At 42.6% G+C, this 25,518-nt stretch overlaps 1 protein-coding gene across 1 annotated transcript in view; it reads left to right on the top strand.

The window, feature by feature from the left end:
- DOCK5 (dedicator of cytokinesis 5) overlaps positions 1-23,428 on the top strand; it is a 204,452-nt gene extending 181,024 nt beyond the window's left edge. The window contains exons 45-51 of the mRNA XM_005903060.3: positions 6,357-6,440; positions 7,267-7,404; positions 9,860-10,026; positions 15,418-15,586; positions 16,237-16,375; positions 17,748-17,851; positions 18,794-23,428. Of these exons, the coding sequence (XP_005903122.2) occupies positions 6,357-6,440; positions 7,267-7,404; positions 9,860-10,026; positions 15,418-15,586; positions 16,237-16,375; positions 17,748-17,851; positions 18,794-18,898 (906 nt within the window). The 3' untranslated portion in view covers positions 18,899-23,428. The remainder of the gene's footprint in view (positions 1-6,356; positions 6,441-7,266; positions 7,405-9,859; positions 10,027-15,417; positions 15,587-16,236; positions 16,376-17,747; positions 17,852-18,793) is intronic.
- Positions 23,429-25,518: the final 2,090 nt, after the last annotated feature.

Raw genomic sequence — 25,518 nt, 5'->3', positions numbered from 1 at the left:
CCAGGGTCAGGCCAGTGTCTGGTAGAGTCACCAAAAGATCAGCCTGGTGGACTTCTGCTTGATTCACTACCTATGAATTCCACCCCCCACTCCCTCTCTCCTCTGGAAGGTAGAAAGCTTTCTAGTGGACTCTAGACCTGAGGATGCCCCAGAAAGGAAGTAGCGTCTGTGGGAAACACAGAGCCACACTCTATTTGAAACTAGATTCTAGGAATCCCTGCCCTGACATGTTGTGCAATGGGTTGCATGGACAAATGCTGGCCCTGGCTCTACAATTAAATTAGTTCAAGTAAGAGTCTTATATGTTACTCTAGAAATGCGTGAATGGAATGCTCACTGTGTGGGAATCCACTGTATAGGGTTTGGGTGAAGCACCATTTAACTGGAGGTAATGCATTCAGTCATTCAGGTCAAGAAGTAACAGTTAGAACTGGACGTGGAACAACAGACTGGTTCCAAATAGGAAAAGGAGTACCTTAAGGCTGTATATTGTCACCCTGCTTATTTAACTTATATGCAGAGTACATCATGAGAAACGCTGGGCTGGAAGAAACACAAGCTGGAATCGAGATTGCCAGGAGAAATATCAATAACCTCAGATATGCAGATGACACCACCCTTATGGCAGAAAGTGAAGAGGAACTCAAAAGCCTCTTGATGAAAGTGAAAGAGGAGAGTGAAAAAGTTGGCTTAAAGCTCAACATTCAGAAAACGAAGATCATGGCATGCGGTCCCATCATTTCATGGGAAATAGATGGGGAAACAGTGGAAACAGTGTCAGACTTTATGTTTTTGGCCTCCAAAATCACTGCAGATGGTGACTGCAGCCATGAAATTAAAAAATGCTTACTCCTTGGAAGGAAAGTTATGACCAACCTAGATAGCATATTCAAAAGCAGAGACATTACTTTGCCAACAAAGGTCTGTCTAGTCAAGGCTATGGTTTTTCCAGTAGTCATGTATGGATGTGAGAGTTGGATTATAAAGAAAGCTGAGCGCCAAAGTATTGATGCTTTTGAACTGTGGTGTTGGAGAAGACTCTTGAGAGTCCCTTGGACTGCAAGGAGATCCAACCAGTCCATCCTAAAGGAGATCAGTCCTGGGTGTTCTCTGGAGGGACTGATGCTGAAGCTGAAACTCCAATACTTTGGCCACCTGATGCGAAGAGCTGACTCGTTGGAAAAGACCCTGATGCTGGGAGGGATTGGGGGCAGGAGGAGAAGGGGACAACATAGGATGAGATGGCTGGATGGCATCACTGACTCGATGGACATGAGTCTTAGTGAACTCCTGGAGTTGGTGATGAACAGGGAGGCCTGGAGTGCTGTGATTCATGGGGTCGCAAAGAGTCAGACACGACTGAGCAACTGAACAGAACTGAATGCATTCAGTATATATAATAGAGGGTTTTTAATTGTTAGGTGTGGTTTCAGTGGCTAAATAATTTGGGAGTCTTCCTGAAAACTTTTCCCCTGGTGTCTTAGACAGTAAAGACTCTGCCTGCAATTAAGGGGGTCCAGATTGAATCCTTGAGTTGGGAAAATCCCCTCGAGAAGGGAATGGCAACCCATTCCAATACTCTGACCTAGAGGATTCCATGGACAGAGAAGGCTTGTGGGCTACAGTCCATGAGGTTGCAAAGAGTTGGACACGACTGAGGGACTAATGCTTCTTGAATATAAATATAACAAGTAACACCCCTGTCGAGTAGCACAGAAAATGAGGGGGAAGAAAAGGAGACAGACGGGAAGGACAAGCAGAGGTTAAATGGGCCGATTCTCTTAACAGTAAGTCCCCTACATACGAACAAGTTCCATTCCAAGAGCATGTGTGTGAATCCAGTTTTTTTGCTAAATCCAGCAAAGGTGGCCGAGGTACCCAACTAACACAATCAGCTCTACAGCACTATAATGGCTTATAGTACTTTTCACACAAATAACACATGTAAACAAACAGGAAAATAAAAAGTTTTTAATCTTACAGTACAGGACCTTGAATGTATAGTAGTACTCGCTACATGAACCCTGTCTTACACTTGCTTCCAGACATCCTGGGCTTCAAATGATGACCCTGTACTAGTGTACTCTGTACAGGAAAGTACACGAAGCACAGCCACTTGTAGAGGACACACGCACGTGGCAGTGCACACCAGACACAAGAACAGCTCGTGTGATTGGACATGCGAACGCATGTTCACATCTTTGAAAGTTTGCAGCTTGTGGGTTCCTGTATTTACATTTGTACCCAGTGCCCTGGGAAGATGAGGGGCTTCAGAATCAGTCACTGCTGTGACCCAGTTCTGGCTTTCCATTGGCTGCTGTGTGCTCTTGGGCAAGATACTTAGCTTCTCTTGAGCCCCGGTTTCATATTTGGAAAAAGTAAGGAAAATACATAACTGACAAGAGCGATGTCGGGAATGGAGTCGTCCTGTCTATAAGAAACATTCTACAACACCTGCCATGTGGTAGAGGCTTGATCAGTGTCAGTTTTCTTCCTGTCTCTCTCTGCCTGTTAGGGGTGAAATGTGTGATTTGAATGTTCTTGATAAATTGGGTTTCCCACTGCTCTGAGTCTGTTGTTGGAAAGATCTTTTTTCTTCTGTCCTCTCTTTCTTTCTCTTCTTTCAGCCTTTTTTAGTCTTATTATTCTCAGCAGCTAGTAAGGACTTAATACCAGAGAGCAATTCTAGTTTGCCCATGTGAGGGTTCAGTAATAATTTCCAGTATTTCTATGGAATTCAATATTAGGACCCAGAAGGCAATACTTTTTTTTTTTAATACTATAATGATTTCAGTGTGTGTTTTTTCCTATTAGCTATCTGGCACAAATTTTAATGTGTCTTTCCAAGTATTCATTTTTTTTTCAGAACGCCCTAAACTCTGATTTATATATGCCAATATTGGTGACAATTATATAATTTTAATTTTTTTATTGTGAAAGTCAAATAATATAAAACATACTATTTTAACCATATTTAACTGTACAGTTCAGTGGCACTAAGTACATTTACATCTCACCATCATCCATCTGCTGAATTTTTCACTTTCCTAAACTGAAACTCTGTCCCCCATTAAACACTAACTCCTCATCCCCCCATCCCCTGGTCCCCGGCCTCTCCCAGTGTACTTTCTCACTCCATGAGTTTGACTGTTAGAGGTATCTTCTGTAAGTGGGATCAAGCAGCATTTGTCTGTGCCTCGTTGTGCTGTGCTTCGTCGCCCAGTCATGTCCAGTTCTTTGCGAATCCATGGACAGTAGCCTGCCAGGCTTCTCTGTCCATGGGAATTCTCCAGACAAGAATACTGGAGTTGGTTGCCATTTCCTTCTCCAGGAGATCTTCCCAACCCAGGGATTGAACCTGGGTTTCCCGCATTGTAGGCAGATTCTTTACTATCTGAGCCACCAGGGAAGCCCTCATTGTTGTGACTATTATATAATTTTATATGAAGTTTTTTCCAATATGACCATCTTCAAATTGAAAAGGGAAAGGAAGTATATATAAACAAATTTATTTCAAGAACTTTTCAAAAATATTAGTTTATACTTTTCATTAATATGTGTGACTTTGTATATTTCTCAGTATAAGAAAAGAGTAAATTCTTGGATCACCTTGAGCTATTGCAGTCAGTTGGGAAATCCATCATTACCAGTTTGATACAGGTGACCTATTTTAGGGCAGCTCTTTAATCAGTGCCTTAGTCATTGGAACCCAGGAGCCATTTACTGTAATTTATCAGCCCTTTGTGGTGTGAGGCAGGACTCTGCTAGAATAATTAATTTCAGAGCACTCTGCTCTGGTGATCCATGACTCAACTGATGCTTTGGGAATTTTAGGGTGTATTATAGGTTAAAAAAAATTACCTTTCAAAAATATAAACTACCTGTATTTTTTAAATATTTTACTTGTTTTGGGCTGTGCTGGGTCTTTGTTGCTGTACAGGCTTTTCTCTGATTGGAGCAAGTGGGGGCTACTCTCTAGTTGGCGATTCTCAGGCTTCTTGTTGCAATGACTTCTCTATCATGGAGGACAGGCTCTAGGACATGCAGGCTTCAGTAGTTGCGGCCCATGGGCTCTAGAGCACAGGCTCGGTAGTTGTGGCTCACCGGCTCAGTCGTTCCCTGGCATGTGGGATCTTCCCAGACATGGGATCGAACCCAGGCCTCCTGCATTGGCATGTGGATTCTTTACCACTGAGCCATCAAGGAAGCCCTGAACTACATGTATTTTTAAAATTATTTATTTGGCTATGCCTGGTCTTAGATGTGGCATGCAGGATCTTTTTAGTTGCAGCTTGCAGTTCCCTGACCAGTGATGGAGACAGGGCTCCTTCTATTGGAGGCACAGAGTCTTAGCCACTGGACCACCAGGAAGTCCCAAGTACATGTATTTTGAAAGGTGGCTGAAGATTTAAGCAAATACTTAAATACTTCATTTAGATCGATAATCCGTCTAAATATGAATCTGCTATAACAAGCTGCTCCATAAATGTCCCATTTCCTTTTTGTGATTCTTGGATTCTATACATTTATATTCTCTGTCGTATTCGTTTCCTAGGGCTGCCATAACAAAATACCACCAACAGAGTGGCTTAAAACAATAGGGATTGACTGCCTCACAGTCTGAAAGCAAGGTGTCTGTAGCATCAGTTCCCTCTGAGGCATGTGAAGATGAGTCTGCTCCCTGCGTCTCTCCTGGCTTCTGTGGGCTACTGGCTGCCTTTGCTTTATTAAAAAATTTTTTATTTATTTTTGGCTGACTTGAGCCTTTGTTGCTTCGAGGGCTTTTCCTCTAGTTGTGGAGAGCAGAGGCTACTCTCTAGTTGTGGTGCGTGCACTTCTCATTGTGGTGGCTTCTCTTGTTGAGGTGAATGGACTCTAGGGCTCATGGGCTTCAATAGTTGTAGTGCTAGTAAGGTCAGCAGTTGCAGCTCCTGTGCTCTGGAGCAGGGGCTCAGTAGTTGTGATGCATAAGCTTAGCTGCCTCACAGCATGTGGAATCTTCACCGACCAGGGATCGAACCCATGTCCCCAGCATTGGCAGGCAGACTGTTAACCACAAGACCACCAAGGAAGTCCTGCAGGCAACTTTTGGCATCCCTTGCCTTGTAGATTACTGTCTTCTCCTTGTCCCGTCACGTGGTGTTCTCTCTGTGTATAGGTATCTGTCTTCTCATGTCCCCTCCTTGTAAGGAAACCAGTTAGACACCAGTGTCTAAGGGTTCCTCCTATTCTAATATGACCTCATCTAGACCTCTGCAGTTAGTCTGTGACCATATGAGGTCACTTTCATAGGCCCTAGGCTTAGGACTTCAACCTGTGCCTTGGGGATGGGGACACAGTTCAACCAATCAAGGAAAAATATTGCACATACTCTGTTTTCCACAGAAAATGCGCTGACCTCTTTTATAACTGTATTCTATAGTTTTTGGAACTCTTGGATCTCATGTAATGGGGTGGTCCTTCTAAGGAGTGGAGGAAAAGAGTAAGGGGGATATTTGAAGGTCTCTGAAAGCATTCTTATGCTTGTGATGGTTATAGTATAGGGAGGAAATAGGTAACTCTAGTTTGGAACTCTGTTGGAGCATAAATGTTCACCATAGACTTTGGTTCTTCTCCCCTAATGAATTCTGTCTTTAACATAGTCTTTCATGTAACACCTATGTTTGTAGGTTGAATTTGGGTTTATTTTCTTATCATAGGGCCTTTACATCAATATTTATTGATGATGTCATGGGTGATGTGGTCTTGACATACCATAATAAATACAACCTGCATTTACCTGCATTTAATATTTTCAAAACCGTTCCACATCTATAGCATTTCTCATTTTTTCCTTAAAAATAGCCTTTCAGATTGATGATGAGTATAAGTGTTAAAACTTTTGCAGGTCTTCAGTAATTGTGATACAGTCTGCAAGGCAGGAAAACTCTCAGCCACATCTTCAGCCTGTTAATTTTTTGCTCTTTTATAAATCTAGGCATTTAGTCTCATGATTAACTTTTTTGATATTGTCACTTGGTCTTTTCTTAGTTCTCTGGGGAACTTATTTTAATGAATGACAGTCTCCGCTGGTGCTGTTGATTTGACGTGTATATGTAGCTATAGTTAAGATGTCCTCTTGCTAGGAATTGCATGATTCTAGAAAGACTACAAAATACCCCATTCCTTTTTGAATTGTCCACTGGTGATTTAAGGGCTATCCCAGGAATGGAATCTGTGTTTACTTAATCATTCCTGGTTCACCGGAGGAACAGAGGATGTGTTTCCCTCTTCCCATTTCCTTCCCCTTCCTTTCGGGGTCACATATACAGACAGGAATGCATTCTAATCAATACTTGCCAATGCTCTCCTTTTAGGCATTTTTTACAGATAAGTACTTGCAGGAGCATCCTGAAGACCTGGAGAAGATTGAGCTGCTAAAGCGACTAATAGCTTTGCAGGTATGTCCAGGGAAGGTGGGGGGACAGCACCCCATGCTCCTTGGGTGACTGCCTTGCATGATACTCTCTAGGGCAGCGGTCCCCAGCCTTTTTGGCACCAGGGACCAGTTCTGTGGACAACAGTTTCTCCTCAGATCGGGGTTGGGAATGATAGTTTGGAATAATTCAAGTTCATTGCATTTATTGTGCACTTTATTCCTTTTATCAGTACATCAGCTCCACCTCAGATTATCAGCCATTAGACCAGAGGTTGAAGACCCCTTGCTCTGGGGCATCCATCTCCAAGCCCCCATTTAGGGTTCCTTTTTTATTTAAACTCTTAGAATCACAGCCTGTCCTACTTATTTGGCAAAGTGACACAGGAGGAGCATTTCATTAGACGGTGCAGTGTTGAGAGTGGTCTTCTTAGCAGGGAGACTAAGCTCCCCCAGTTGATTTACTGGCATGTGTTTCCATCTGAGAATTGTTGGTCTCAGTTTCTGTCTCTCATTACCTTTATAAACAGTGGGAGGAAATGCAGTCATACAGGTCAGTCCAAGGTGACACCTATCAGTTGCCCCTGCCTAGAAAGGTCCCCAGGCTTATGTGAGTTTGCCTGGCTTGGTCTCCTGGTTACTTGTGTCCTAGGTATGTGAATGCCTCTGCATCTTTAACCCAAGGGCATCTGGTTCCCAAGCCCTGTGCTAAGAAACAGCGTTTTCATTTGATCTGTTCTATGTCCATCAGTTGACCTGTCTACCCCCACCGTTCATCCTCTCCCAGCCTCGAAATCTGAATCATCCCTCTTCCTAAACCTCATCCCATTCCTCTCATGCCATTTTCCCAGATGCCTCTGCTGACAGAGGGGATCCGCATCCATGGGGAGAAGCTGACGGAGCAACTGAAGCCACTGCATGACCGGTTGTCTTCCTGCTTCCGGGAACTCAAGGAGAAAGTGGAAAAGCGCTATGGGGTCATAACACTGGTAGGCTTTGTCTCAACAGCCTATGAGCTTTTCTTATTCCTGACCTTTTTCTAGTCTCTTCTACTGTTTGTGATACTGATCCTTTTTTCAGATGCCAAAATAGTCAAAGTAGACTAGGGATGGCTTGAACAGACAGGGTGGGAGAGGGAGGGCCGGGTCGGAAAGGCATGGTTTGCTCTTGATGACCTTCAACTGTTGTGTAGGATAGTGGTTCTCAAACTTGAATGACCATCAGAACAACCTGGAAGGCTCGTGAAGACAGATTGCTGGGCCGTGTTCCCTGGGATTTTCATTCACTTGGTCTGGGGTGAGGCCCAAGAACTGGCATTTCCAGCGTGCACCAGGTGGTGCTGTGGGACTAGGGACCACACTGTGGAAACCGCACTACTAGAAATGGGAATTTCCTCATCCCAGACTCTACTTATTTGTGTCCTATCTAGTCCAACTCATAGTTTTTCCTAATCTTTTTTTTTAATTTTATTATTTGTTTTGGTGAAATATTCATACCCTTTGCACCTTTGAAGAGGAGAAAGAATTGTGAGTTACATTTGACAATGCATGTAGCTGATTTCATGATTTTTTAAGAACAGTTGTAACATTTCTCACTCTGGCTGGTGGCTCAGTCAGTTAAGAATCCGCCTGCAATGCAGGAGGCCTGAGTTCTATCCCTGGGTTGGAAAAATCCCCTGGAGAAGGAAATAGCAACCCATTCCAGTATTCTTCCTTGGGAAATCCCACGGACAGAGGAGCCTGGCAGGCTACAGTCCACAGGGTCGCAAGAGTTGGACACAACTTAGCGACTAAACCTAACATTTCTCACAGCTACAATTTTCTTCTTTTCCTTCCAAGAAATTAGGTGGAGGGGTACATGGGCCAACCTTTTCTCTTCTACAGTTGTTGATATGCTTGGTTCCATCTTCATTTAGCTGTCCTTTTTAACATATCCTACTTTCTTCAAAAGTTGTATTCTTGAACTCCAGATTTTTAAAAACTCTGTTTCCTCAAATCATAGCTCTGAATTTCTTTTCATGTATTTCTGTTCCCCAATTCCCACGCCTCCATCTCTATTTCCTTTTTCTCCCAAGTGTCGTTTTGATCCTCTCTCACAGTCATCCAAGTGTTTAGTCAGGCCTTCCTATGAATTTACCTCCTAACCTGCTGCCAGTTTTCTTTTAGGAACATTTGTCTTTTACACAAATTCCTAGATGGCAAAGACGTGGCTTTCACTCAGTGAATTTAGTTTTTATTAGACCCAGGTCAGTATTAAGATTTAGATTTGATATGGTGGCCTATGGGGATAATCAGTCCTACCAGAGACATGTCTTACGACAGAAGATCCATGCTCCTTGACTTCCTAAGATTCACCAGGATAAGCTTTAGGTTTATAGTTTCAATCTTAAACTCTTCTGTTATTCCAGTATATGCTTTTTTTTTTAAGTGCCCTCTTTCAGAAGCTAAGTTGGAGAAGCAGACAAAAGGTTTTGCTATCCTATTGATGGTAATGAACATCTTGGTTTGTCCCTTCTCATGGGACTGATAGAAAATTAGGGTGAATTTTTCTCTAGTCTTAGAAACAAGGCAGGTTTAACCTAAGTTGTGTCTGTAACTAAGAATATAAGGTAGTGGGGGAGGACTACACAAGGGGAGTGAGGGAGGAATGGATTGGGAGTTTGGGGTTAGCAGATGCATGCAAATTATTATATGTACAATGGATAAACAACCAGGACCTACTGTATAGCACAGGAAACAATACTCAATATCCTGTGATAAGCCATGGAAAAGTGTGTGTGTGTGTATATATATATATATATATATAGGCCTCCTGTCCATTACCAACTCCCGGAGCCTACTCAAACTCATGTCCATCTAGTTGGTGATGCCATCCAGCCATCTCATCCTCTGTCATCCCCTTCTCCTCCTGCCTTCAGTCTTACCCCACATTAGGGTCTTTTCCAGTGAGTCAGTTCTTCTCATCAGGTGGCCAAAGTATTGGAGCTTCAGCGTCAGTCCTTCCAATGAATTTATTTATATGTGTGTGTGTGTGTGTGTGTGTGTGTGTGTGTATATATATCTGAATCACTTTGCTGTACATCGGAAGCTTAACAACATTGTAAATCAACTATACTTTAACAAAATAAATGTAGAGTTGTTAAATATACAGAAAATGAACTCACAACTTAGACTTTAAAATGTCAGGATGTTGTGATACACAATTACAAAATATCTCATTATGTCATAATAAGCAAAATAGTGTGTCAATAAAATCTTCCCAACTACAGAAAAAGAATATAGCATTTGTAGTATTTAACAGCCAATGAAGCACAGGCACCAGCCTATCAGGATGGGGTCCCAGCACTGACACAGATGGGACTGGCCATAAACCAGTGGGAACTGCGCCAGTTGCTAGGGGCTTAATTCCAGGCCAGCTAACCATGAGGGGTCATGTCTCCTTCAGCCGCCCAACTTGACCGACCGGAAGCAGAGCCGCACAGGATCTGTGATGATCCCCTACATCATGTCATCCACACTGCGGAGATTGTCCATCACCTCAGTGGCTTCCTCTGTGATCTCCACCTCTTCTAACTCATCTGATAACGCTCCTTCCAGACCAGGATCTGATGGGTAAGGCTTTGATCTCTAATTGCCAAGAAGGATAGGTAAATCTTTCCTAATGTTTGCCTTTGGTCACCCAAGTGAAACTTGGTCAATGTGGATGTGTCATCTTCATAGGAAAATAACTCACAGTACCTGGGTTATTAGTTTTGGGATCTTTCTCATCATCTTCCTCATGAGAAATATCATTATTTACATGATAGTAACAACAGTTATGAAAAATAGAAAAAAAAATCACCCATAATCCTGTCACACCCTATCAACCCACCCAGTCATATCCTAGTTTGTCTCACAATAATTTCTAGTTATTGCTTGCCTTTTGTTTTTCATTATTTCAATTAAAATTTTTTTTGGCTGGACCAGGTGGCATATGGGATCTCAGTTCCCTGCCCAGGGACTGAACCTGGGCCATGGCAGTGAAAGCTGGGAATCCTGACCCAGTAGGCCACTGGAGAAATCTTTCATTATTTCAGTTTTTAAAAATAACTTAAAAATTTATTTCATGAATAGGAAATATAATCACATATGAAATTTAAAAGGGTATATCATGAAAATAATCTCCCATCAGTCCCAGACTCCCAGCTTATCAGTACCACTCTCCAGAGGCCAGTGATATTGTCTTCTGGTTTTGTTCTGTTTTTTGGCTGCACTGCTGGACGTGTAGCTCTTGAGTTTCCTGACCAGGGATTGAACTCATGTCCCCTGCACTGGAAGCTTGGAGTCCCAAGCACCGGACCACCAGGGAAGTGCCCCAGGTTCTGTTCTTGGTGCCTTTCCAGCAGCTTTTTATCTGTACAGAAGCAGTTCCTAAATATATATCCTTTCCCACATGTTTTTGATATATAAATGGTGGTATATAATACTCTATCTGCCTTGCTTTTTTCACTTACTAGATCTGGAAGTCATTCCATTTCAGAACAAAGAGAGCCTCCTCTTTTCTTTGAGGTTAGATATCTCATGATACACCTACACCATAATACACTCCATCATTGTTTCCTGATGGACATTTGATTGATTTAAGCCTTTTACTATCACAGTAGTGATAGCAGTGAATGATCTTCAATATATATTATTTTGGGGGTGGGATGAATTTGGAGACTGGGATTGGCATATACACATTATTGACGCTATGTATTAAATAGATGGCTAATGAGAATCTACCGTATAGCACAGGGAACTCTACTCAGTGCTCTGTGGTCAGCTAATTGGGAAGAAATCCGAAAAAGGGGATATATATGTATACATATAGCTGATTCACTTTGCTGTACAGCAGAAACTAACACAACATTGTAAAGCAACTATATCCAATAAAAATTAATTTTAAAAAAGAATGGAAAAAAATTACTTTGTAAATATTTAATTATAGCAATATAAGAAAAAGTCAAGAAGTGAAATTACTGTTAAACATATATAGCTGAAGTTCTCAAAATTATTCATAAAATGACTTTCACAGAGATTATAACCGTTGATAGTCCCACCAGCACTATGCAAGGGTACCTGGCCACTCACACCTTGCCACCAAATTGTGTATCATCAGGCCTTTTAATTTTTGCCAGTCTGATAGGTGGAAAATGTTTTCTTGGCATGGGGATTTTGTTTTGTTGCACTTGTGGTTTTCTTTCTCTTGTATGAAATTGAGCATTTTTTCATTTGTTTAGTAGCTTGTATGTATTTTATTTTCTGTGAATTGCGGTCACACGTGTACGTTTTTCTGTTGGATTCTGGCCCTTTGTGTTGAGCTGAAATATTACCCTAATTTTTCCTTTGTCTATTGACTTTGCTTCTAAATTTTTATTTAGTTGTGCTGATTTTTGTTTAAGTGCAGTCAAATACCTTAATACTTGATTTTATGACTTCTGGATTTTATATCATGGTTAAAGTCCTTCCCTACTGTAAGACTACGAAAAACTAATTTTACAGTTTCACTATTTATAATAAAATCTATGATTCTTTTTTAAGTTTATTCTCCTATAAGGTATGAAGTATAGAGCCAATTTTTTTCCATGCTTGGCTAGCCTATAATGTTAAGTGAGCAAACCATCTTTTCTCTACTGATTTGAAATGTCCTCCTTATTTTAAAAAAAAATCAAATTCTAATGTGTTCTTTAGGTTATTCATGGACTTTCCCCCCATTTCTTAGACCTACCTATATGGTTCATGCACTTCTGCTAATTCAGTCTTATTTACTGTAGATCTTAAAGGGTTTTAAGTGTCTAATAGCTTTTTTCAGAATTTGCCTGGCTAGTTTTACTCAGTGCTTGTTTTTGGATTAACTTGTTTAGAATCCTGTTGTTATTTTTATTGAGATATGATGTTACATTTATGGATTGAGTTTATGGCTTTTTGATATTCAACCTTCCTTACCGGAAACGTGGAGTGCCTTTCCATGTGATCAAACTTAAAATATTTTAAAGGAGTGAATTCATAATTGTGTTCAAATAGAAAAGCATGGGATGTACTGTTTTGTGACCTACTGCTTAATTTTATATAAATGATGAATACTTAACATCAGTGTGAATTTTAATGTTGAATATAAGTTAAATCTTTTGGCTTAAAACTTAATTTGTAATCTTTTAATTCCATGCTATAATAGCCATACCACAAAAATAACCTGTTCAAATGGTCTTCTACCTGGAAATTAAATGTTTTTTTATTTCTTAAATTATTTATCCATCCTTTTACATTGACATAGATATCTTTACATAGTTGCAATTATCACATGGATAGAGTTTGGTAATTTGCTTTTTCCTCTTTGTCTTTTTATTATAAGCACTATCTACGGTGCTATATAATATTAAGATTTTTTTCATCATTTTTGATGGCTGTTTATCAGTACAGCATATGAATGTGCCATAATTAATTCTTCTCCCTATAATGGGATGTTTTAGCTGTGTCACTCTAAACAGGTAATCATAAAAGTTCATTATAAATTTAATATAAAAGCATTTAGGTTGTATCAATATAAAATGCATTTATATTATTAGTAGCATGTATTTGTGTACATTTAGCTTTATGATCACTTAAGATATATTCTCATATCATTTCTAAGTCTTTTGGTTAACATGGAGTATAGGATGCACTTCCAAAAGCATGTATGACCTATTCAGGAGAGGTATTTTTTTTTACAGTTTGTTTTGTTTTGTTTTTTAATTTTTATTGGAGAATCGTTAATTTACAATGTTGTATTAGTTTCAGGTGGACAACAAAGTGATTCAATTTTACATATACATAAATTCAGTCTTTTTTAGATTCTTTATAATTCTTGCTGTATTATCACAAATACTAATATGCAATGCCATATGAAATGTATGAGTGACTATATCATTTTTCATAATATATTCACTTATATTAGGTATTTTTATTATTTTTAGTCTTGTAAATTCCTAAAGATTAAATAATACCTGGTTTGCTTTTCTCTTTTATGGTTTCGGTCATGCTGTTAAAGGGATACTACTTACTTTGTGAAAGGGCTTCCCTGGTGGCTCAGATGGTAAAGAATCTGTATGCAATGCGGGAGACCTGGGTTCAATCCCTGGGTTGGGAATATCTCCTGGAGAAGGGCATGACAATCCATTCCAGTATTCTTGCCTGGAGAATCACCATGGAAAGAGGCGCCTGGAGGGGTACAGTCCATGGGGTCTCAAAGAGTCATGTAGAAGTTCTGTTCTGTTCAGTACAACTCTTCTCTTAATTGAACTCTGCCCCATTAAAAAAAAAATTTTTTTTTCAAGTAGTTATTGAGAACCAGAGACCCCGTAATTGCTGATCCATTAGGGCAGTAAACACAGAGCAGATGACTGGGGTCCTATTCTTGCTGTGACCCAGGCAAGGTGGATTATTGCTCTTGCCCACATTTGCCCAATGAGGAAGAAGACATCATTGAACTTCCCTGTCAGTCCAGAGGTTAAGACTCTGTGTCTCCAATACAGTGGGTGTGGGTTTGATCCTGGGTCAGAGAACTAGGATCCCACATGCTACATGGGGTGGCCAAAAAAATTTTTTTTTAATTACAATAATACTTACTATTTTTCCCTTTATAACTGATAAGCAGTTTAGGGAGAGATATTTCAAAATCTCTCTAGACACTTTTGTTTCTCATCAAATTCTTCCCCTCTATATCAGCATCTAATCATGATTCTTACTATGGCATTTAAAATTTGTCAATGTAATTAAAAAAAAATTGTTTTTGAGAAGTTCTCCTATATGCTAGGGCTTCCCAGGTGGCACAGTGGTAAAGAATCCACCAGCCAATGCAGGAGACAAAAAAGACACAGAGTCGACCTCTGGGTCAGGAAGATCCCCTGGAGAAGGAAATGGCAAACCTACTCCAGTGTCTTGCCTGGGAAATTCCATGGACAGAGGAGCCTGGTGGGCTACAGTCCATGGGGTCACCAGGAGCTGGACATACTGAGCATGCATACACCTATTTGCTAGGTACTGTTGTAAGTATTTTGTAATAACCCTTTGAAAGTGAAAAAAGTATTAGTTGCTCAATTGTGTCCGACCCTTTGAGACCCCATGGACTGTAGCCCACCAGGCTCCTCTGTCCATGGCATTCTCCAGGCAGGAATACTGCAGTTGGGTAGCCATTCCCTTCTCCAGGGGATCTTCCCAACGCAGGGATCAAACCTGGGTCTCCCACTCTGCAGGCAGATTCTTTACTGTCTAAGCCACCAGGGAAGCCCTAATGACCTTATGAGATAGATATTATTCTTATCCCCATTTTTACAGATAAGGAAACTGAGGTATGAAAAAATTATCTGCCCAAGGTCACCCAGCAAGTAAATGTAGGTAAGATTTGAATGCAGGCTGTAGGGCTCCAGGACTTGTGCTCTTAGCCACTATATAATGCTGCCTGTTCATCTCTTACTGTATGAGCTCTCTCTTTACCTATAAGTTTAGTAAAATCTTATCTTCCTAGCATAAGATAAATACTCACTAGTATTTTCTTGGCGTGCTTGGATGGCCTCATTTCTTACTTGTAGACCTTGAGATGTTCAGTTGGCAGTTGGAAGTTCGGGTTTAGAACCTGAGAAGGAAGCCACAGGTGAAGATGCTGTTGAAGAGTCGTACCCTCTGGTTTTGGGGCATCAGTTTTCACTGGCAGGTGATCAGTGTTTTCTGACTTTGTCCTTGTTTGTAGCTGACAGGTCAGTCTTTTGTTTTTTTGACATGTAGTTGATTTATAATGTTGTGTTCATTTCTACTGTATTGCAAAGTGACTTGGTTATACATCATATATATTCTTTTTCATAGTCTTTTCCATTACGGTTTATTACAGGATACTGAATAGAGTTTCCTATGCTGTTGAGTAGGGCCTTGTTGTTTATCCAGCCTCTGTACACTAGTTTGCATCCACTAACGCCGGCCTCCCAATCCCTCCCTCCCCCACCCCGATAGGTCCTGCCTGGAGCCACTGTTGGAGCGCAGGGCCTCGTCAGGGGCCAGAGTGGAAGATCTGTCCCTCAAAGAGGAGAGTGAGGCTCGGATGAGCAAGTTCAAGATTAAAGACTGGAGTCTGAGCAAGTCCCAGGTCATCGCAGAGAAAGTGCCAGAACCTGATCTGATGGTAAAAACAACAAACCCAAAACAAGATGACTGTAGGTTTTCCACCGTGTTCCCTGTAGGCAGGCTTCTCACCATTGACATCATAACTGTGAGTGACTAGGTTGAAGCCTGTCGTGCTTTCTCAGGACACAGCAGCCTAGGATGGGCTCAGATCTCAGATGGTGCTGAGAAAACCATGTACAGAGATCAGCTCTCTAAATCAGTAATGGCACAAGATCTATCCTCAGTGAAAATACGTGGATCGATGCTTAGAGTTGTGATTCTCACCACCATGTTCCATGAGCCCATCCAAACATTGTCATTTCCCTTCTTTCAGTTTAAAAAAAAAATAAAAAGTACGTTTTCTTCCATAAGCCACATCATGTTGTTAAATGTGGTGGGACCGGGTATCCCTGAGAATCAGGGTGGCTCATCACACTAAATGACACAACCCATTGGCTAGCCAGAAAATAGTCTGTGCACTGGGGATTCCCTGTTTGTGTCTTCATCCTCGTACCCTCCATGTGCTAGTGTGGTAAACTTACAGAGGGCTCCTGGAATTTTGCCCTTTAACAAGATTCTGCTCTGCAGACAGGGTTGTTTAAAGAGTATTGATGAGTTCGACACTCTTCACAGTGACAATGTTTTGCTTTGTTCTCCCCCCGCCACTAGAGCCCAACCAAGAAATCACAGAGACCCAAGAGTCTCCAGCTGTCGGACAATCGGCTGACACCATTTCCTGGCGCTTCACCTCCACAGTCAACAGCCCTGAGCCCACCCCAACTCACTCCTAAAGCGAACAGGGCCCTGAGTAAGTTTACCTGTAGAGACCCCTTATAGTCATTTCACTAGGTGATGGAGTATGTTTATGAATCTGGGCCATTTTTAATCAAAATAGCCACAAGAGGACTGAGATGATAGTCAAATTGGTTCAGTTTGGTGGTCATGGGTGTCATTCAATTAGATTAGTGTTTGGCCAGAGTCCTTAGGTTGCTAAGACTCATTAAACTTTTCTATACAGGGAGCCGTGGGGCTTTCCTAGTGGCCCAATGGTAAAGAATCCACCTGCCAATAAAGGAAACACAGGTTCAATCCCTGGGTGGGGAGTAGGAATCCAGGTAGGAACTCCAGTTCAATCCCTGGAGTAAGAAATGGCAACCCACTCCAGTATTCTAGCCTGGAAAATCCCATGGATGGAGAATCCTCGCGGGCTACAGCTTCTGTGATCATAAAGAATCGGACATGACTTAGCAGCAGTACAGGGAGCACCGTGGGGTTTCACTGCCCGTTTTCCATTGCTGATGGTATAAATGAGATCGATTGGACTAGAACTAGATAGGAAGTAATTTAGGAACTGTTGGCCAAGTAGCCATGTGCTTTATGTGGAGAAGGGTCTGAAAGGATAAGAAATAGACAAATTACACTCAGGTTTGGGGAGTCAGCAGTACACAAGTCCTGAGATGAAGTACAGGGACGCTTAACACCAAGGAGCAGTGGACGAATAGATCGTCACCCCAAACAGGAGACTGTAGTCAGCCAGCGTCAGAGTTAATCAGGCACGGTTTCCTGGAGGAAGTAGATATTGCACTCTTTAAATGAGGGGTATGTAAGTTCAGGATCTCATGCCTGATGATCTGAGATGGAGCTGATGCAATAATAATAGAAATAAAGTGCATAATAAATGTGATGTGCTTGAATCATCCTGAACCCTTCCCGCCACCACGGTCCATGGAAAAGTTGTCTGCCACAAAACCAGTCCCTAGTGCCAAAATGGTTGGGGACTGCTGCTTTAAATGATAAATTGTAATAGTCCAATATAACCAGTATTTATTAACCACCTAGTTTGTGACAGATGTTTTTTTCTAAGAACTTGGGATATATCAGAGAACAGAGTAATACCCTAAGTTCTAGAAAATATTCTCATCTTCAGTGTAACAGTGACACCCTTTAACAAAACATGAAATTTTTACTTAAGAGTTTCTCATGACGCCTTCTGGTGAAGGAAGGGCGCTACATGTGTCCCAGCAGGTAAGAGGTCTTCATTCTGTCCACAAAAACTGTAGAATGTGACCTTAGCGATTTGATTGACCAGATGGTTTAGGGTGGCAGTGTCCAGCGGAAGTGCCATGAGATTCCTCGGTGAGTACACTTCTCTGCTTTCATCTACTTTGTGTCATTTCCAGGCTCCCCATCGTTGCAGACAGATGGACCGACAACGGCTAATGTCCCACCGCCCCCTCCCCCCAAAAGCAAGCCCTATGAGAGCAGCCAGAGGAATCCCACAGAGGTAGGAAGGTGACAGAAGGGCACTGGGGCCGGGGAGCACCCACTCATGGGAATGTAACCTTGGATTTCCCCAGGTTTTGATAGGCAGGTTGTCCCATTGATTTGCCACTCTGATCAGTTTTTGATTCCTTCCTGAGAGAGAGAGGCATTTTCAATGGGAAGGAAGATGTTTCATTGGACTGAAGGGCCCTCACCCTGGGTCCAGAGGAGGGAAATAAGCCAGGAGTTCTGACTCACGCCTGAGTGAATGAGGGATAGTCATTCTGGAAGGGCCTCCCGTGGTTTCCTTTATTCATTCAACACATATTTACTGAGCCCTTACTATACATACGGGCTTCCCAGGTGGCACTAGTGGTAAAGAACACGCCTGGCAATGCAGGAGACACAAGAGATGGCAGGTTTGGTCACTGGGTCGGAAAGATCCCCTGGAGTAGGAAATAGCACCTCACTCTAGTTCTCTTGCCTGGAGAATCCCATGGACAGAGGAGCCTGGTGGGCTGTAGTCCATGGGGCTGCAAAGCATCGTACATGGCTGAACACATAGTAATGCTATTTTGGGGAGGCTTCCTTGGTGGCTGAGATGGTAAAGAATCTGCCTGAAATGCAGAAGACTTGGGTTCGATTCCTGGGTCAGGAAGATCCCCTGGAGAAGGGAATGGCACCCTACTCCACTATTCTTGGCTAGAGAATTCCATGGGCAGAGGAACCTGGCAGGCTATAGTCCATGGGGTCGCAGAGTTGCACACAGCTGAGCAACACACACAGAAAAGGGAAAAGGGGGAGATAAAACTAGTCATATCTCTAAAATTTTGCCTTGCAAAGGCTTTGTAGATAAACTCAGGTCACTTTTAAGCTAACACTGAATGTTGGAATTGTGGAGGAGAAGGCAAAATTAGGAAGAAAGGGAAGACTCATGTCTCCTTTTGTGTATCCACCCCAACAGATTGCACCCCCACTGCCTGTCCGAAGAGAGGCCATAGTCCCGCCCCCTCCACCTCCAAAAGTACGGAAATCCGGCATCCTTTCTTTTGAGCCTGGATCCCAGTAAGGATCTTATCCTCTCTCTGGAGCTCTGAGCACCTGGACCACGGATGCCTGGGAATTGGCCTTGGAGAAGCAGGGTCCTCACTGCCCGGGGTCCCTGCTGGCCTCCTTTCCTGATCTGGAACTGAGGTTCACCAGCTCAACACTGGTTTCGTCTTTTCCAAAGCGTCTTTTTGATCCATGCCTGAGGCCCTGCCATTTCTCCTCCAACCCATGTGGAATTCCATAGTTGGCCACTTCCTGTGTTTCTCCCTCACCGTTATTACATTTCAGCCTCCAGCACAGAACCACCAGGGTCTCCAGGAGCCTGGATAAGTTCTTCGTTGGTGCTGGTGGTGGGAAAAGCCTCACAAACCTACTCCTTACAGGAATTTCCTGCTTTGCTTCTGAAAAGCTGTACTTAAGACATTGTTTTCTCATGTGGACACACCCTGTGATATAACCTATTGGAAGAGACCAACATCACGTACTTTGGTAGCCAAAATTATCTATCTTTCTGAGGTTTCCCTGTGCTTTTTTTTTTTTTGCGGGAAAGAACATCTTTTTCATGGAGATTGGCTGCTTTCAAGTAGGAATGGCTATCATCGTTGAAAGAATGTGGACTCAACCGTGAGCCCTGAGCGCCTCTGTTTCCCCCACCCACCTAAACTGTCCCCCTCCACCTTCCCAGGAGTTCCCCACACTCCCAACTAATGGTCCTCTCTGCACGGCAGTCACCTCTTCCTACCACAGACTCCCAAGACTCTGACTTTGGCACAGTTTCTTCTATTACCTCGGAGCTCAGATCACTGGATATAAGGGACTTAGAAGCCTGGATTGAACTGCTTTGCTTCGAGATCTCATTGGAATGGTTTGGTGGCCCCCCATCTGCAACCTGATTTTATCCTGGAGAATACAGTGCAATATCTCTTGTTGATTATTTATTCCTTCTTGATTGTTTAATTGATTTGATGATGTGTTCACGGTACCCTCATCAGGCCTCTTTTCAGAAGAAAAGGTAGGGTGATTCAGAGGATCAAATATTATCAGCAGATACGTAAACAGCCACACAGAACTAAAGACCTTTTGAGCTCGACGGCCCTTAAAAGTCCTCCAGTACCCACCCCCCATTTTGTAGATAAGGAAATTGAGGCTAAACACAGAAAATCCTACTACAGACTCTCCCTAATAACCCAGCTTTCTCATTGAGTTTATACCTAGATAACATCTCTAGAAGACAACCCTGATGAATTCTTCAGTCCCTACCCCTAGCTGGAACAATAGTGGAAATGTCCCAGATAATTTCTGTACTACTTAGCTTTTTATGGCAAAATAGAAAACATTTAGAGTATGGATGTCCTGGGTCAGCCTGTGGGTATGCTCACCAGGGACTCTTCGGCAGCCTGGCCAGGTCACCTTGCCTTTGAGGTCCAGGATAGGTGGGGGGTTTCCCAGATGGCTCAGTGGTAAAAGAATCTGCCTGCCAGTGTAGGAGATACAGGAGATTTGGGTTCAATCCCTGGGTCGGGAAGATTCTGTGGAGAAGGACAGGGCAACCCGCTTCACTAACCTTGCCTGGAGAATCCCATGGACAGAGGATCCTGGTGGCTATAGCCCTTAGGAGTTGGACACAACTGAGTGACTGAGCACACACAGAGGAGAGAGAGAGAGAGAGATTTAACTTCCAAAAATTGGGGTTTTCTTGCCTGCCTCTTTGGGTGCCTGTTTCACCACCATTCCTAGGAGAGACGTGTAAGTTCATCACAGCATCAGGGAAGTAAAGCCTCTGAGACGTGTCCAGGGTGACTGAAGAAATGAGAATGCATATTTGCTAGTGCTGTGTTCTTTCTTTGGCTCCACTCAGAGCACCCGCATGTGATGTAGCAGAAAGATGTGAAGCCAGGGCTCTGGAAGTAACCCGTTCAGGGTTGAATCAACCCAGCTATGGCCTCTCTCAGCTTTGCACACCCCCTTGAATTATTTTAAATTCTCTTGAGCTTTTTTTGCCTTTCAAAAAAGGTCATCCCTCCCACGCAGACTGCCAGGGGTTCAAGTGAGGCTGACTCTGAAGTAGATCCTCACTCTGTGGGCCTTTCTTGTCTCTGCTGGGCCGACATAATATTTGAAGCTCTCCACAAGCATGATCGATCTTCATTTTTATTTTTTTAGAAGATAATTTGGAGGGTGAGTGCAGATTAGTTCTGCACACAACAGTCCCTCTCTAAAAGGTAGCATCTTATATATTACTGGGGACAAATTGTTAACAAGACCTGAAGACAGGGGACTTCCTTGGTGGTCCAGTGGTTAAAACTCCATCCTTCCAATGCAGGGGGGGTGGGTTCGATCCCTGGTTGGGGAACTAAGGTTCCACATGCCACGTAGTTTGGCCAAAAAAAATTTTTTTAAAGATCTGGACTTGATTTTAAGTGGCACGAGAAGAGGAGGAAGAGAATCTGCAGGGCTGACCTGGAACCCAGAGCAGCTTCTGAGAAGTTGCAAGGCAGACTGGCTGGAGGGGATTCATGAGCTTTACATGCTCCGTTAAAATAGAAGGATGTAAACTACGTCACAAAAGAAAGAAACCTGAAGCATGTTCCTTTCAAGTCACAAGGGTGCATTGTAAGTTCTGGCCTTTGGTCAGAGGTTGGGGCTTCCTAAGGGGCGCAGTGGTACAGAATCTGCCTGCTAACGCAGGAGACAAGGATTTGGTCTGAGTCAGGAAGATAGATCCCCGGGAGGAGGAGATGGCAACCCACTCTCGTATTCTTGCCTGAAAAATCCTATGGACAGAGAAGCCTGGCGGCTACAGTCCCTGGAATCACAGAGTTAGACGTGACTGAGCACACAGGGACATCCAATAGACCAGTGCCCAAATACATTTCCTTTTTTGACATAACGTTTTCCCATAAGATTCCCTTCCCACATTCATGCAAATCCTAGATCTCTCCTGCCTGAATACACAGGATTCCAGGTCATGTGGTGAATAAGAGGTCCCAGAGGACACTGGACTACTCACTCTTGGTCAGAAAGAGTCCCATTTGACAAAAGATCCTAAGTAATGTCTGTCCTGAAGTCAAAGAGGAAAGCTGCAAAGCTTTAGGATTACCATAAAGGTAGGTGAAATACTGAAGAAGCAACTGGTCCTTATTTTCCTTGATAAGAACTCAAGTATTGAAAGCCCTTGGAAGTAGCCCCCAAATTGTCACAACCTTTGTGGGTGTTGGTTTATGGAATTTTTGTTTGAAATCCTTTCTTCCCTGTCTCTCTCTCTCCATCTGGGCGACTTGTCTTGAATTTTTTTTTTTTCCAAGAATCGTTTCATGTAGCATAGATTAAACTCTTACTGAATGTCAGACACTGTCCTAACACCCAGGTTGTGACAATCCAATGTGTTCAAAGGGAACAGCCCCAGATACGAGGATTGTGGTGTGTCATGGGAGTGGCAAGACAGTGGCATTGGCCTTAAGGGAAGCCATAAATAAGGTGCTGGGCCAGGGGTTGCTTTCTCCTTCTCCACCTTCATGCCTTGATTCCAAAATTACAGTTGTTTTCCCCTGTCAGACCCATTAAAAAAACAACTGCCACCCTCAGATCGCTAAGACAGAGCCAGAGATCAAGCAGGATATGAGATTATAAGCTGCCTTTTCTAACTCTAAGCTTGGAGACTCCTTTCCCTCTCCTTGCCCTTGGGTCATGGGGTGATTTCTTGTTTTGAAATTAAGGTGTAACATTCAGACAGTTAAGGTCACAAATCTTAGGTGTACAGATGAATCCAATTTGATAATAGTGTACACTCAAGTTACCACCTCAGAGAGCCACAGGCTTCTCCCAGCCGTATGGAAGTCTCCCTGGCATCTGCTGTCATTTATCAAAGGCATTTAGAGGGCCCTTCCATTTGTACTGTCCTTCCTGTCATTTTGCAGGTTTAATGGAAAGGAAAAAACCCTACTGTTGACACACAAGAAGACTTTATAAAGGGTATACGTTTGGCAGGTCAATTTGGTCAGTCCCTGGACCTTAACCTGAACTTCTTCATATAAAGTACATGTACACGCATATATATGTGTGTGTATTTGAGGTTACATGATTGTTTTAGAATCCTTTTAGGCCTAGCTTTCTTTTAAGTGAATGAAAAAGAGGGATGGAGAGTCAGAAGAAATCTTAAGTTTCTCTTCCAAAGCTTTTAAATCCTTACCTCATGACTAAGTAGTATTGTAAAGTTAAATTGGAAAAGGTAAGTTGCCCTTTGGGTGGGTTGAGAGTGGAATTATCAGTTTTACTCTACAAAAGGAAAATGTTTTCCTTTTAAGTTCATGATTTCAGGCTGATGCTTACAGTCCAGCCAAGGCTTATCTGCTTGCTATGCATCCCAGACTTATCCATTAGCCACATTTTGTGAATTGTTCATCCAAACTTTGTCAAAAGCCCAGTTGCCTTGATTGTGTGAACTAGTTGGGTTTCAAACACAAAGTGGGTAAGAAGATATACACTGAAGTAGAAAACATTTTGTTCAGATTTGCTGTAATTTATTTTTTAAATTAAAAATGGAAATGTATTTTAAAGTTTGTGTATTTAGTTGATTATTACCCTTATATTAATTAGAGCTTCCCTGGTGGCTCAGAGGTTAAAGCGTCTGCCTCCAATGTGGGAGACCCAGGTTCCATCCCTGGGTCAGGAAGATCCTCTGGAGAAGGAAATGATAACCCATTCCAATATTCTTGCCTGGAGAATCCCATGGACGGAGGAGCCTGGTGGGCTACAGTCCACGGGGTTGCAAAGAGTTGGACACGACTGAGCAACTTCACTATACTATTAATGAGATGACTTCATTCCTGAACATTTCCCTGTTGACGTATCACACTCAACAGTCTCTTTTGGTCTCATTTCATTCCAGGTGGTCCTGTTTGTTTTAAACTTGTACTGTGGGGGTCACAGAACCATCTTTGCCTAAAAGCAATCAAAACTGCAAGCTGTTTGGTTCTTTCTCCACCCACACCCCATTCATCCCATGGCATGTGAGCTGATGGTTTTCTGTTAGCTATTTAATGTCATAAGTCCTGTTCCTTCACTCATTCACCACAAATAATTAGGCATAGTTGTGGCACTAGTGGTAAAGAACCCTCCTACCAATGCAGGGGACAGAAAGAGACACGGGTTTGATCCCTGAGTCAGGAAGATTCCCTGGAGTAGGAAATGGCAACCCGCTCCAGTATTCTTGCCTAGAGAATCCCATGGGCAGAGGAGCCTGGCAGGGACCATGGAGTCACAAACAGTTGGACATGACTGAGCGACTTAGCATAAGCACAATGGTGTTAGGAAGTGTTCTAATTTCATTCTTTTACATGTAGCTGTCCAGTTTGCCCAGCAACATTTATTGAAGAGGCTGTCTTTGCCCCATTGAATATTCTTTGCTCTTTTGACAAAAATAAGGTACCCATAGGTGCATGGGTTTATTTCTGGGCTTTCTATCTTGTTACATTGGTCTATATTTCTGTTTTTGTGCCAATACCACACTGTCTTGATGAAGCATGGTGGCTGCGATGGAGCAGAAGTGTGGCCGAGAGGAGCTACCCCACGTCCAAGGTAAGGAGCAGTGGCTGCGCTTTACTGGAGCAGCTGTGAAGAAATGCCCCACGTCCAAGGTAAGAGAAACCCAAGTAAGACGGTAGGCACAGAGGGCATCAGAGGGCAGACAGACTGAAACCACAATCACAGACAACTAGCCAATCTGATCACACAGACCATAGCCTTGTCTGATTCAATGAAACTAAGCCATGCCATGTGTGGCCACCCAAGATGGACGGGTCATGGTAGAGAGGTCTGACAGAATGTGGTCCACTGGAGAAGGGAATGGCAAACCACTTCAGTATTCTTGCCTTGAGAACCCCATGAACAGTATGAAAAGGCAAAAAGATACAAACTGAAAGATGAACTCCCCAGGTTGGTAGGTGCCCAAGATGCTACTGGAGATCAGTGGAGAAAACTCCAGAAAGAATGAAGGGATGGAGCCAAAGCAGAAACAACACCCAGTTGTGGATGGGACTGGTGATAGAAGCAAGGTTCAATGCTGTAAAGAGCAATATTGCATAGGAACCTGGAGTGTTAGGTCCATGAATCAAGGCAAATAGGAAGTGGTCAAACAGGAGATGACAAGAGTGAACGTCGACATTCTAGAAATCCACGAACTAAGATGGACTACAATGCGTGAATTTAACTCAGATGACCGCTATATCTACTACTGCGGGCAGGAATCCCTCAGAAGAAATGGAGTAGCCATCATAGTCAACAAATTAGTCTAAATGCAGTACTTGGATGCAATCTCCAAAATGACAGAATGATCTCTGTTTGTTTCCAAGGCAAACCATTCAATGTCACGGTAATTCAAGTCTATTCCCCGACCAGTAACACTAAAGAAGCTGAAATTGAACAGTTCTATGAAGACCTACAAGACCTTCTAGAACTAACACCCAAAAAATATGTCTTTTTCATTATAGGGGACTGGAATCCAAAAGTAAGAAGTCAAGAAACACCTGGAGTAACAGGCAAATTTGGCTTTGGAATACAGAATGAAGCAGAGCAAGACTTCACATTCCAGGATGTCTGGCTCTAGGTGAGTGATCACACCATCGTAATTATCTGGGTTGT

This window comes from Bos mutus, chromosome 8, assembly GCF_027580195.1.
Source record: "Bos mutus isolate GX-2022 chromosome 8, NWIPB_WYAK_1.1, whole genome shotgun sequence".
Classification (NCBI taxonomy): Eukaryota; Metazoa; Chordata; class Mammalia; order Artiodactyla; family Bovidae; genus Bos; species Bos mutus.
Note: the sequence above shows the minus strand (reverse complement) of the source record. Positions and strands in the feature narration are given on the sequence as shown.